The 13,302-nt window shown below is 50.5% G+C and overlaps 1 protein-coding gene and 1 long non-coding RNA gene across 3 annotated transcripts in view; one reads left to right on the forward strand and one right to left on the reverse strand.

Moving 5' to 3' along the window:
* Scn4a (sodium voltage-gated channel alpha subunit 4) overlaps positions 1-13,302 on the reverse strand; it is a 51,023-nt gene that overhangs the window by 19,869 nt on the left and 17,852 nt on the right. For both annotated transcript variants that reach the window (XM_087570018.1, NM_013178.2), the window contains 9 exon segments: positions 12,918-13,009; positions 10,675-10,989; positions 9,445-9,508; positions 9,093-9,234; positions 7,365-7,574; positions 6,473-6,626; positions 3,911-4,149; positions 1,921-2,094; positions 105-461 (listed from right to left, as the gene is read on the reverse strand). In XM_087570018.1, coding sequence (XP_087426144.1) covers positions 105-461; positions 1,921-2,094; positions 3,911-4,149; positions 6,473-6,626; positions 7,365-7,574; positions 9,093-9,234; positions 9,445-9,508; positions 10,675-10,989; positions 12,918-13,009 — 1,747 coding nt within the window.
* On the forward strand, positions 3,109-12,341 carry LOC108352146 (uncharacterized). Its single transcript, XR_015632179.1, has 3 exons — positions 3,109-3,252; positions 10,149-10,260; positions 10,318-12,341. It is a non-coding gene; the product is annotated as an uncharacterized LOC108352146 (long non-coding RNA).

The following is a 13,302-nucleotide window of genomic DNA, read 5'->3' on the forward strand; positions in this document are numbered from 1 at the left end:
TACCGATAACAAGCAGGCCCCTCAAATGGGAAAGAGAGGAACTGGACGCGCTTCATGTCTTTCCTGGGTAAGAGTCAGGAAACTCCCCTGACAGCCTCACTTACCACCAGGTTGCCAATGACCATGACCATGAGGAAGACGGTGAGGCACATGGCCTGGCCGGCCACCTCCATGCAGTCCCACATGGTCTCGATCCATTCCCCGCAGAGGATGCGGAAGACGATGAGGAAGGAGTGGAAGAAGTCGTTCATGTGCCAGCGAGGCAGGTTGCAGTCTGAGGCGATCTTGCACACACACTCCTTATAGCTCTTGCCGAACAGCTGCATGCCCACCACGGCGAAGATGAAGACGATGATGGCCAGCACCAGGGTCAGGTTGCCCAGCGCGCCCACTGAGTTGCCAATGATTTTGATGAGCATGTTGAGTGTTGGCCATGACTTGGCCAGCTTGAAGACACGCAGCTGCCAGGCAGAGAGAATCCGTGTATGAATGGGCTTGTGGACCACCAGCCAACCCCAGGGAGACCCGGGAGGAAGAACAATGTCCAACGGTCTTAAACCCCACCCTCCTGAGGAACCACTTGAGTTTGTCTCCATGTTAATAAGATACATATGTCCACAAGTCTCCTGTTGTCTATGTTAAAAAGAAAGATGTTCTTACCCATTGAAGATACAGTTTGAAGTAGTCACAGGCAAGATTAGACACCAAAATTTGCCTAACATATTCTCTCTAATAAAAGCAGACCATGGGAAGAAGGACTGTGGTGCCTGGGGCTGGAGAGTTGGCTCTGCAGCTAAAAGCACAGATGCTCTTCCAGAGGACCTGTGTTCCGTTCCCAGCAACCACATTTGGTGGTTCACAACCACCTCTAACTCCAGCTCCAAGGGATCCAACATCTCCTCGTGGATTCTACAAACACCCACAGCACAGACACGTGGTGTATAGGTACACTCACATATAAAATTTTAAATATTGGGGCTGGAGAGATGGCTCAGTGGTTAAAAGCTCCAACTGCTCTTCCTGAGATCCTGAGTTCAAATCCCAGCAACCACATGGTGGCTCACAACCAACTGTAATGAGATCTGATGCCCTCTTCTGGTGTGTCTGAAGACAGCTACAGTGTACTCACTCTACAGTGTACTCACATATGTTAAAATAAATAAATAAATAAATAAATAAGTTATAATATTTTTAAAGATAAAATTACAATATGGTCATGACTGTTGGGTGGGAGACACAGACACCCAAGGAGCTGGTAGACTTTCGCTAAACTCTTCGCTGTTTGCATCCTCATGATGATGTTGAAAAATAGGAGTGAACTTCAAGGGGTAGAGGAAAAAATTAGTAATTCTTTTTTTTTTTTTTGGTTCTTTTTTTCGGAGCTGGGGACCGAACCCAGGGCCTTGCGCTTCCTAGGCAAGCGCTCTACCACTGAGCTAAATCCCCAACCCCAAAATTAGTAATTCTTAATATTTTATTTATTTATTATATATTATGATTACACTGTCGCTATCTCCAGACACACCAGAAGAGGGCATCAGACTCATTTCAGATGGTTGTGAGCCACCATGTGGTTGCTGGGATTTGAACTCAGGACCTTGGGAAGAGCAGTCGGTACTCTTAACCACTGAGCCATCTCTCCAGCCCAAAATTAGTAATTCTTAAGCCCCAAGCTTGTCACTAACTCACAATGAAGATCTGTCTTCCTTCAGGCCTGCAAAATGGAACCAAAGCCTAAGGTCATCTAACTTTGCCTCCCATGGCTATCATTTTGGTGCCCGGCCCCAGCCCTGGGTAATAGACAGGAAGGACTCTCTTTCTCCTAGTTTACAGGAATAGGTTCTGAGGGGCCGAGTGGTGTGCACAGGGCAGCCTCTTAGGGAATCTCCTCCCATCCCCCTCAGCTCCCCGGGTCTGTACCAGGCGGAAGGAACGGAGCACTGACAGCCCCTGTACGTTGGCCAGGCCCAGCTCCACCAGGCTGAGGGTGACGATGAAACTGTCAAAGATGTTCCAGCCCTGTTGGAAATACTCGTAGGGGTCCATGGCAATCAGCTTCAACACCATCTCCGCAGTGAAGATGCCTGTGAAGACCTGTGGGGTGGGACACGGAATCCCTGTCACAGAGCCTCGTGGAGACATGGCTCTTGGGAGACTCCCCTCCTCCATCTCCTGGCAGAGGCTTTGGGGACTGAAGGGCAAGGGTTCAAGGTCCCGAAAGGGGACAGGGAATGGTACCCAAGGCCCATGTGTGTGCATGTAGTGTCTGGTACAAAGACCGTGTCATATGAACAGGTGGGTACAACACAGAACCATTCCTATCCATTTCTGACACTGTGACCTCAGTCAAGTCGATAGCTTCTTGTGGCTTTGACCTGATCATAAAGTTTAGCACTCATGAAGCGCTGGTCACACGGACCTCCTTGGCATGTGGTTCTCTACGAAACTGGAGGGAATATCCCACTCTTTCCACAGCTAAACAACTGAGGCTCACAACAGGCACCCCAGCTCCCTTTATCAGTTTCTCTGGTTCTCAGCTCAAGATTTCTCCTCTGCGTCCAAGCCTCCCTACTAAATATAACTCCAGGACCTAGCAGACTTTACTTTTTGATTTTGAAACATGTATCATGTGGCTTGGGCTGGTCTTGAACTCAGTATGTGGCGGAGGATGACCTCGAACTTTTGACTGCCTCCACCTCCTGGGTGCTATGGTTACAAAAGCATGTGTTACCACGCCCGGCTTTATTCAGTGCTGGGAATGGAGCCACATCTCAACCATCAAGCGACCTTGGATGGACACGGTCTTGGGCAGGGACTATAAGGGACAAAATTGGTAAGAGGATCATATCTGCTTCCTCAATGCCAGAACAGGTATCTGAAGGCCTCGCAGCCCCTTAAAGCTCACAGGGCATGACGCCACTCCTACCAGGCATCAGCTGCTCTGGGTACACAACCCGCCTAGGCTCACACTGGATCTCTCCGAAGAGCTTTCCCTGGCCACAGCAGCATGGTGTGGACAGTGGGTGAGCAGCAGACAGGTCCTGCCCATTTATACACACCCTGGCAGCTGTGCCGTGAGCCTGGAGCACGCTCTCGCCTCTCTTGCCCAGCCTGGCCATGGCTGCTTCACAAGACAGACCTATCTGCGTTGAAGGCTGGGGATTTCGATGATTGGGGAGTTTTATGTCCCCTACCCAGTCCTGTCCCAACCCTCCCTCACATCTTACACTGTGAGTCTGCCTCTCCCAGGAGGTAAGGGGGAGCCTTTTGCTCATTTGCCATGGGGGGCGGGGTGGGACTGCAAAGCAGATTGGGAAGGGCGGAGCACAATGGATCAGGGGGATGGAGGAGGAGGCAGCGGCTTTTCCCTTTGTCAGGCTCCACTGGGGCTGGCAATGAGGTGTTAATGCTCCTAATGGACAAGGATAAGCAGTCGGATCAGAGCATGTCAACAATAGTTGAGCAGCAAAAGGGCTCAGGAGAGAGTAGCCGGGTGAAGCTGGAGAACCGGGAGGCCCCTGGGGGAAGGGGAGGTAGACCCCTTTGCATCGGATGTCTCTGGCTATATGCCCCCACTCCCAGGTCCCTTGGTCTCCTTTAGGTTCACAGTCTATAAACATCGAGAAACTTGTTACCTCAGCCTACCCATTTCCACACACCCACTCCCTCCACCCCAATTCCAGGAGGTGGCCAGGATCCCAGACCTCCCGGGAGTTCCGATCTCAGCTCGCCCCACTTTCCTTGTTCCCAGATACTTTGAAGCTGAGTTACTATATCCCCTAGACCACTGCCTGTGCCTCCACGATTCATGCCAGCTGTCCCCGCATGCCCTGCATTTCCACACAGCCCAGGCAGCACATGTCTGTCCTGTCTTCCAGATGACCGCCCTCTCCTTCTGTCCCTTCCTTACCAAGTTGCCCACGGAGAGCACGTTGTCAAAGTGCTCGGTCATGGGGTAGTGCTCCATGGCCATGAAGAGGGTGTTGAGCACAATGCAGATGGTGATACCCAGGTCCACAAAGGGGTCCATGACGATCAGGTAGATTATATGTTTGAACTTCACCCACGGGGCACAGCAGTTCCAGATGAGGACTTTGTGTGCACACTTGTACCACCACGGTGGGCACTTCTGATGGGCCTCTTCCAGCTCTGGAGGTGGGGTTGTTGTAACGGGTTATAATGGGCGTCTGATGAAGAGTCGAGCTTCTCGCCTGGCTCGACTCTTTCTCCATCTAGCTCTTTGCTCCGCTCAATACTCCAGCCAGTGACAGGCCTCCTCTGATCTCTTCCCTATAGACTCCGCTTCATAGGACATCGTCCTGTCCCTGCCCCTGTCCCTGTCCCGGAAACTCAGCTTTCTCTCTGCTCTCTTCTTCCCATCCTCTCAATGAGGCCTTCTTTACTCTCTCCTCACATTCCACTCTCAGGACCTGCTCTCTCAGAGCTCAGCCTCTCACAGCACACACCTCCTTGGTAAGCCTTAACCCATACCCCTCCACAGCGCTCTGCTTTGAGCTCTGCCATCTTGTTGAGCTCCCACAATACCCTCCTCTCAGTGAATTGGAGCTGAGTTATCTGTGAGCCTCTCGGGTCTGGGATTCCACCAGGAGAGAGAGAGACCCTGGCCTCTGTCTGGGTTCTGGAGTCTTTAGGGAACACTGAGAGTTCACTTTAGGGGGACAGTCCCCTGTGCTGCCAGCCAGAATTCCTGAAGGCCTTTCTGCTGCTGGTAACATCGGTCACTCCAGACTGTGCCTGGGCATAAAAAGATGTCTATGCCCGATCAGACTCTCCAGTACTTACCACTGGAGACTTAAGAGGTAAACAGTATTGACTCCATCTATTTTGCAGGGGAAGGAAAGACACTAGGATGGCTGGCAGGTTCCTGGGGACCCTGAGTGGGGCTGGGGTCCCACTGAGGAGTAAGAAGAGTGAACCTCTTTCCAGACTGCGTCAGACTAGTCCGCTTGGGCTACTGTAGGTGCCCAGTGTCTGAGATTGGAAACCTTAGAAAGAGACCTCGGTAAGAGCAAAGGAGGGAAGCTTATTGGGCCAGGTCTGTCCAGTTTTCCCCAGACCTTTTCCGCACACATGCACGCATGCGCACACGAACAAACACACACACACACACACACAAACATACATATGTACACACATGCACATGCACACATACACACACACAAACACACACACAAACATACATATGTACACACATGCACATGCACACATACACACACAAACACACACGCACAAACATACATACGTACACACATGCACATGCACACATACACACACACAAACACACATGCACATGCACACACACATGCGCATGCACACACACAAACATACATACACAAACATACATATGTACACACATGCACATGCACACATACACACACATGCGCATGCACACACACACAAACATACATACACACGTGCACACACATGCACATGAACACATAAGCACACACACAAACATACATACGTACACACATGCACATGCACACATACACACACACAAACACACACGCACATGCACACATACATGCGCATGCACACACACACACAAACATACACACACGTACACACACATGCACATGAACACATAAGCACACACACAAACACACACGCACATGCACATGAACACACACACAAACACACACGCACATGCACACACATACACATAAGCACACACACAAACACACACGCACACGCACACACGCGCACACACGCGCACACAGGGCATGTACACCTGAATGCGGAGTGTAAGGTGGGATGGATTTCTCCAAAGGCTTACAGAGCCCTGAAGAACCCTAGACTCTGGTTTTAGCATAAAGCAAGTCCCGGGAGTGACTGGGTCCCTTCTCCCGGTCAGAGATCCTTTCTAGCCCCCTTCTTCTCCATTTCCTTCCTTTTTCCACATCTCTGTTGCTCCCTTCTTCTTCCCTCCCTCTCCCCTTCCTCTTTTCCCAGCCATACACTTCTCATCTTTCTTTCCAGTCAGTAATCCGCTCCACCCATTTACTGTGCTTCTGTCCACCCTGTCTTGTTTCGGGTTTTTAATTCTCCGGCTGAGAATTGGGGGTACCACAGGACTTGTGGAGAGTCTGTGATTCTACTTGGGGGAATTAACCATTGACCTTTAACCCTTACCCAGGAAATAGTGGAGCAGTTTCCGGAACACCAGGCCTTCCTGGTTTAGTATTATTAGCCTGTCCTTCCCCGTTGCCTTGGCAACCCCAAGAGCTCTCCCGGAAGTCCCTAGTTCCTGCAATGGCCTGGCCTTGCAGCCAGAAATGGGCCAGGTTGACAGGTCTATATTTAACCTGGCTTATTTCTTTGGTGTTGATATTAAGTTACTGCCCTCCTGAAGCTGGGTCCAAGCAGGCCCCTCCCTACAGCTCAGGGGGCTGAGAGGCCTGGTGGGCAGTGCAGGCAGAGTAGGAGGGGAAGGGGAGCACAGGGTACTCACCCTCCATAGCATCTGAGATGGCACTGTCTGCGCTGCAGCTTGGCCTTGGGGGCCCCTTCTCCCCGGATGCATCCAGGCTCCCATTGCAGTCTTTGTTGTGGGTTGGGTCCCCATCTGCCTCCTCTCCACTTTCCAGAGCCTGGGCAGCCTTAGCCTATAAATCAGCAAAGAGGATGAGTAAGAAATTTCACTCTGGGGCTGGAGAGATGGCTCAGCGGTTAAGAGCACTGGCTGCTCTTCCTGAGCTCCTGAGTTCAACTCCCAGCAACCACATGGTGGCTCACAACCATCTGTAATGAGATCCGATGCTTTCTGCTGTGTCTGAAGACAGCTACAGTGTACTCATATACATCAAATAAACAAAGAAAAAGAAAAAGGAAAGAAAGAGATTTCACTCTGAGCCAGGAGTATGAAAACACTGGCCCTCAGAAACTCTTACTGAGCCTTTTAGACGACAGGTCCTTTCCTTAGCTGATGTCAAATCTAGTGCATGTAGGAAAGGGACAGTCCTGAATGGCAACGGAGTGACAGGGTAAAGACAAGGTGACTGAGGACCCCGACCCTGAAGACCCTCAACCTAAGAGAGAAGCTGTTCCACGTATAACCGGGAGCCCCACCTTTACCTCAGCATGGACCCAGAAAGCATGAAGCCATAGACCTTTAATCTGGAGCAAAGTTCCCATTTCACTGTTCCAAATGCTTGGCTGTATGGTGGTTTTCCTGCAACACCCCTTCCATCAAAGCTCCCAATCTGGGCCTTTCTGCTCCTTTTGTCTCACAGTCCTTCCCTCTTGCCTGCCCCCCCTCCCAACCTGGAACCAGTGGCTAAGTCCAGGCCAGTGTTGGGGAGACCCTTGGATCCTCACCCCAAGTTCCCTGCCTGGGTCCACACCTTTTCCAGTTCCTCCTGATGTTTTTTGTATTTCTCAAGCATCTGTTGGAACTCCTCCTCTTTCTCCTGGTCTTCGGCCAGGGTAGCCTCATTCTGCTCAGCGTACGCCATGGCCACCACGGCCAGGATCAGATTGATGAGGTAGAAGGAGCCCAGGAAGATGATGACCACGAAGAAGATCATGTAGGTCTTGCCAGCAGCTCGTAGGGTCTGGGGATGCGGAGAGAAGGAGAAAGGGGTCTCGAGGTCTCCATGGGGGTCTTCTACACGGTCACTGCTTAAGTAGGGAAGCAGAGAAGGGTCCCTCAAGAAGCCCAGGGATTTGGGGGCCTTGGAGACAAGGCGTGGCCATCCTCAGCAACTCAGCCTCATTCCGGGGAACTTCAAAATGCACGTGAGTGACCCAGGTATTCCAGGCTCCCATATCAGAGCTGTGGGAGCCCACATAGGCAGCCTGAGGTCAAAAAACCCTCCCGGACAAACAGCAAACAGGGCTTGAAACTTCGCTTCACCCCAGAGCCTGGTGCCTAGTAAATGCTCAACAAACAGTAGACCTGTGATTATTGTTATTATTAATCGTGTTAGAAACGTTGCCAAAGATCAAGAGACAAAATCGTTCATTCTCAACCCACCTGTCATGCATACAGTAAGGACCAAGTGCTGGCCTGCCCTTGGCATCCTGGGAATTGGGTATAGCAAGATCTGCAGATGCTCAGGGCTCCTCTAGGAAAGGAGCGTTGTTTGCATCCAGCCCCCTCTTCTAATCCTTTCTAGATGACCCTGGTATCTGATACAATGTAACTGCTAAGCATGCAGTTGCTGGGCTTTCTCAGTTATGGAGTAAATATGTTTCCCCATAGAATATTCTCTGGAAAGGAGTCTCCAGCATGGGCATATTCCTTCTGAAATACTTCATTTCTCACTTGCACATTCCCGGGACTTGAGCACAGGACCTTGTACGGCACTAGGTCAAAACTCTATCACTGGGGCTAGGGATTTAGCTCAGTGGTAGAGCGCTTACCTAGGAAGCGCAAGGCCCTGGGTTCGGTCCCCAGCTCTGAAAAAAAGAACCAAAAAAAAAAAACTCTACCACTGAGCTACACGCCCATCCTGTTTCATTTGCTTTTGTTGGGTTTTTTTTTCCTGTATTGTTTATTTTTATTTTTATTCCTATTTTATTTTTGGGGTTTTGTTTGTTTGTTTTTGTTTTTTCAAGACAGAGCTTCTCTGTGTAGCCCTGGCTGTCCTAGAACTCACTCTGTAGAGCAGGCTGGCCTCAAACTCAGAGATCCGCCTGCCTCTGCCTCCCAAGCCCTGAATTAAAGGCACGTGACACCACTATCTGCTCCATTTTGTAAAGAGTATTTTCGACCTGTGGTTGGTTGAATCTACAGAGGCCAAGCCTACCGAGATAGAGGGTCAACTCTCATTGTGTGCGGGCTGGGTTCAGTTTCCCAGTTAGCTATCTTACTGGTTTCTCTGAGGCTTGGAGATTCCTGGGCCTGGGTCTATGGCAGGGCCCAGATGCTCAGCTCAAAAAGCAGAAATGGAAAGGGAAAGGGACTGGTTTGGCTCTGGCCAGGAATTCCTAAGAGCAGTGGGACTGAAGGAGTCCTGTAGAAGAGAGGGTGCAGAGGTTACCGCGGATGGGCTCTGTGAAGCTCTGAGGGGAGTGGCAATGGAGTCTGTGGGGCCAAACGGGAGTCTGCAGAGTGGGGGCATCTGTACCAGCTGGAAAAGGTTCTCCCAGTAGTCCTGCGTCATGAGCCGGAAGAGAGCCAGGAAAGCCCAGCTGAAGGTGTCATAGCTGGTGTAGCCATAGTTGGGGTTCCGCCCAGCCTTTATGCATTCGTAGCCCTCAGGGCAGTGCCTGGTAGTAAAAAGGGGGGGAAGCTGTCTTAGGGAGAGAAGAGAGCTGAGGACAGATGGAGGATGGGAGATCCCCAGGTCTCCATATGCCTTGCAGGCATGATAGCTTTCTATTCTTAACCACTGGTTCCCTCATCTCTCCACCCCAGATCCCTGTCTCTAATGAAGCCCCCACCCCCATACCAGGATACATTGTTGTCCCACAACTCACCCAGCATCACTGCTATTCCCACAGAGCAGAGCATCATTGGAGCCCTCCAAGAAATAGAAGTTCCCTTTGGGAATCAGAGGCCACAAAGAAGACATGTTACCACACAGATGCCCAGTAAACACGTGCACACACCACACAGCCGTCAACACATCTGTGTGCCCAAAGAGGCTACACAGACACTCCCTGGGGCCCCTCCTGTCTTTTATGAACAGTTCCAAGCTCCAGGGTCTCCAGCGGATAAACTGCATGGGCTCAGCACTAAGCCACATAAGCTTGTACCCGCTGTGGTTACGAAGTCAGGATTCACCAGGGACCCAATACGGCCCTGTGTCAAAGGGCGTGTTTCTGTGTGTACACTGGGGAGGGGTTGGAGTTGGAATCTAGGAAGCACAGTGAAGGAAGGACACTGTTCCAAGGAGCAGACACTGTGTGTACTAGTGACTGCATGAGAATGCGTATGTGTGCTGTGTGTGCCTATAAAGGACAGCCATGGGAACAGGATGTGGCTGGCGGCAGCCCTGCCAGAACGTGGGGAAGAACAACACATGTTCAGGCTACGGAAGGATGATGGACTGTCTCTTTGTATAGTGAGAGCCTTAGCACACACGTGTGCATGAGTGTGTGTGTGTGTGTGTGTGTGTGTGTCTCCCAGGGCAACCTTGGGTGTTGTTTCTCAGGACCAATGGTACACTTTTTTTTTTCAGGAGTCTCTCATTAAGGTCTGGGGCTGGCCAATGAGGCAGGGTTGCCTAGCTGTGCAGTGAGCTCCTGGGACCTGTCAGAACCGGAACCACAGACAGACATGTGCCACTCAGAGTCAGAACCACAGACATGTGCCACTCAGAGCTGGAACCACAGACATGTGTTACTCAGAGTCGGAACCACAGACATGTGCCACTATGCCTGGTTGTTTATACAGGCTCTGGAGATCGACCTCGAGTCCTCGGTTTTTCGAGGCAAGCATTTTATAGATTGAGCTCCCTCAGCCTCAACAGACACAGGATTTTAAAACAGGGTGTCGTCATCACATTAACCCTTCGAGGGAGGTTTTGTCATACTCCATTTAATACGCAACCATTTTAAGGGTCATGACTGAGAGACCTGTGGGAGGCTACAACCCAAGCTGGCTAGTGATGGATTTAAGCTACGTCTTCTATGAAGAAGCAGCTGAAACAATGCGTCCTTGAGGAGTCAGGTAGTCTCCTCTGGCCCTTCTACCTCCCTTCTCACCTTCGTCATTGATGTAGGCCTCCCAGTCAAAGGTAGAGTTGCCGGCCCAGCTCTCCTGGCTGTTCCAAGTGTCATTGATGTACCAAGTGTCATTGCCGTACCAAGTGTCATTGCTGTACCAAGTGTCATTGCCATACCACGTGGTGTTGGTGTCATTCATGGGCGGGGGCCAACGCACGCACTTCTGACGCAGGTTTCCCATGAAAAGCTGCAGCCCCACCAGGGCAAAGACACTCAGGCAGAAGACAGTGAGGATCATCACATCCGACAGCTTTTTCACAGACTGGATCAGGGCTCCCACAATTGTCTTCAGCCCTGGTCACAGGGAGGGCGAAAGCATCAGCAGGGGTAAGGGTGGGGTGGTGGGGGACTCCTGCTCTGAGATTCAGCCAGCCCCATCTCTGAGGCTGGTTTCACTCCTCACAGCTTCTTCCCCAAAGCCTCCCTATAGCAACCCTAAGCACTTCCCCCATGTGGAGCTGGGCTTTGCCCATAGAAGAATGGCCTCTAAGAGTCAATGGGCTGCTGCCTGACCCTCAGAACTACACAAAAGCACACAGAGAAATTTAATAGATGTCACTAGGTTAGCACTTCCAAAGTGTGTTCTCAAGACCGTCCCTCATCTCACCGTGCCCTTAAGGAAAAGGAGAAGCCACCATGTTAGGGAAAGGGAGTACCCTAGAGTCCATTAACGATGAATTCCCAAAGACCAATGGGGTTCACTCCGAGAATCTCTAGAATGATTTTGAAAAATCAGTGTCTGCATGCAAAACAGGGGCAACACAGCCTTTAATCCCAGTGCTCAGGAGGCAGAGGCAGGGGGATCTCTGAATTTGAGGCTAGCCCGGTCTACAGAGCAAGTTCTAGGACAGCCAGGGCTACACGAAGAAACCCTGTCTCAAAAACAAAACAAAACAAACAAATCTCCCCCCCCAAAACATTTTTGGATAGACATTTGTTCCACTGCACACAAAGGTAAAAAACAATCCTGATGTAATTCTGCCCCAGGGCAGATTTCTGCCATTGAAGGAAGTCACAGCTTCCTTCTTGGATCTGCTCATTCATTTCTCCCTTCTTTTCCTGTCACGGAAACCAGATGCTCCACATTCCCCTTTGAGAGCCCTCCTGAGTGCTGAAGGTGCAGAAGAGGAAGGCATTTAGCGAACTCCATCAGTGCTGCGTGTCTCACGGGCCTCTGATGCATGGAAGGGCTCTGGACTCTCGAAGATGGCCATATGTCCTGGCATAAGGACTGAGCTGTTTCTCTCCTCCACAGCCCACTCGCCTTCCTTTTGTGGTAATTGGACCTCCCTGTGTGAACTGTTTACAGGCTCTAGCTCAGCTTTTGGCTGCTGGGATACACCCAGGACCTCACAATGCAAAGCAAGGAGAAATCAATCGAGTTACACCTTCTGCTGTCTGCGGGTGGTGTATGCATACATGTATATGAGTATGCATACATGTACATGAGTATGCATAGATACCTATGTGTGCATGTGTATATTGTTTGAGGCTGAGTCTCTAGATAGAGCACAGGATGGTCTCAAACTTGGAATCTTTTTGGTCTCTCTCATGCTAAGATCACAGGTATGGAGTCACTCACCATGCTGGAGTTTTTTGCAGAGCTGTGTGACTCATTCTTCTTTTTATTAAAAAGAAAAGATTCATTTTGTTTTGCTTTGTTTACCTTTGTGTATGTGTGCCCATATGCATGTATGTATGCACGTGTGTGCTGGTACCCCAGGAGGTCAGAAGAGGATGCTAGATCTCATGGAGCTGGACTGAGAGGCAGTTGTGAGGCTAATGTGTGTTGGAAATTGAACTCTGGTCACTCCCTCTAGGCCTTGGTTCTTCTTGATAAATTACTTTGGAATTGCCTTTTGGTTACCACTGGGATAGGGGTGAAGTTTCCCTCTGAAAGCACCGAGGGCTGAGGCATTTCCTCCTCGGAATCACTTTCAGGTAGAGCTCTGGGCTTGTCTGTTCTCCTTGTACCTCAGGCAGAATTCTCCTTAGTGTAAACACATGGGCCTTATAAGATGCTGTTCTAAGCATCTCACAGATAGATCAGTGGTTCTCAACCTTCCTAATGCTGTGACCCTTTAATACAGTTCCTCATGTGTAGTGACCCCCCCAACCATAAAATTATTTTTGTTGCTACTTCATAACTGTTACGAATCATAATGCAAATATTTGTGTCTTCCCAAGGTCCTCGGGCAGAGGGTCCCCACTCCTCTCAATACCTGGGATAACCGTGATGGTCTTCAGGGCCCGCAGCACACGGAAGGTCCTCAGGGCTGAGATGTTGCCCAAGTCCACAAACTCTGTCACATACCTGAGTGGGAAATTGAGGAGGAACACATCAGAGCTGGGACAGAAATCAAGTGTCTCTGGGTTCAGAATGAGAACTCCCAAAGAGTTTCTTGCAATTGGTATTATCACAAGGAGCGGAGGGTGGGGTCAAATAACCCCCAAAGTTCCTGTTTTAGCCTAGGAGTTGGGAAGAATAGTGTTGGGTTTTACTGCTAGGGAGAGGAAGGACAGGGACATCCCTGCTCACCCATTGGCTGCGGAGCTCTGAGTCAGACTGCCTCCTAAGGTGTATAGAGCATGAGGAGGTGACATGGC

This window comes from Rattus norvegicus, chromosome 10 (assembly GCF_021556685.1).
Source record: "Rattus norvegicus strain SHRSP/BbbUtx chromosome 10, alternate assembly SHRSP_T2T, whole genome shotgun sequence".
Lineage (NCBI taxonomy): Eukaryota > Metazoa > Chordata > Mammalia > Rodentia > Muridae > Rattus > Rattus norvegicus.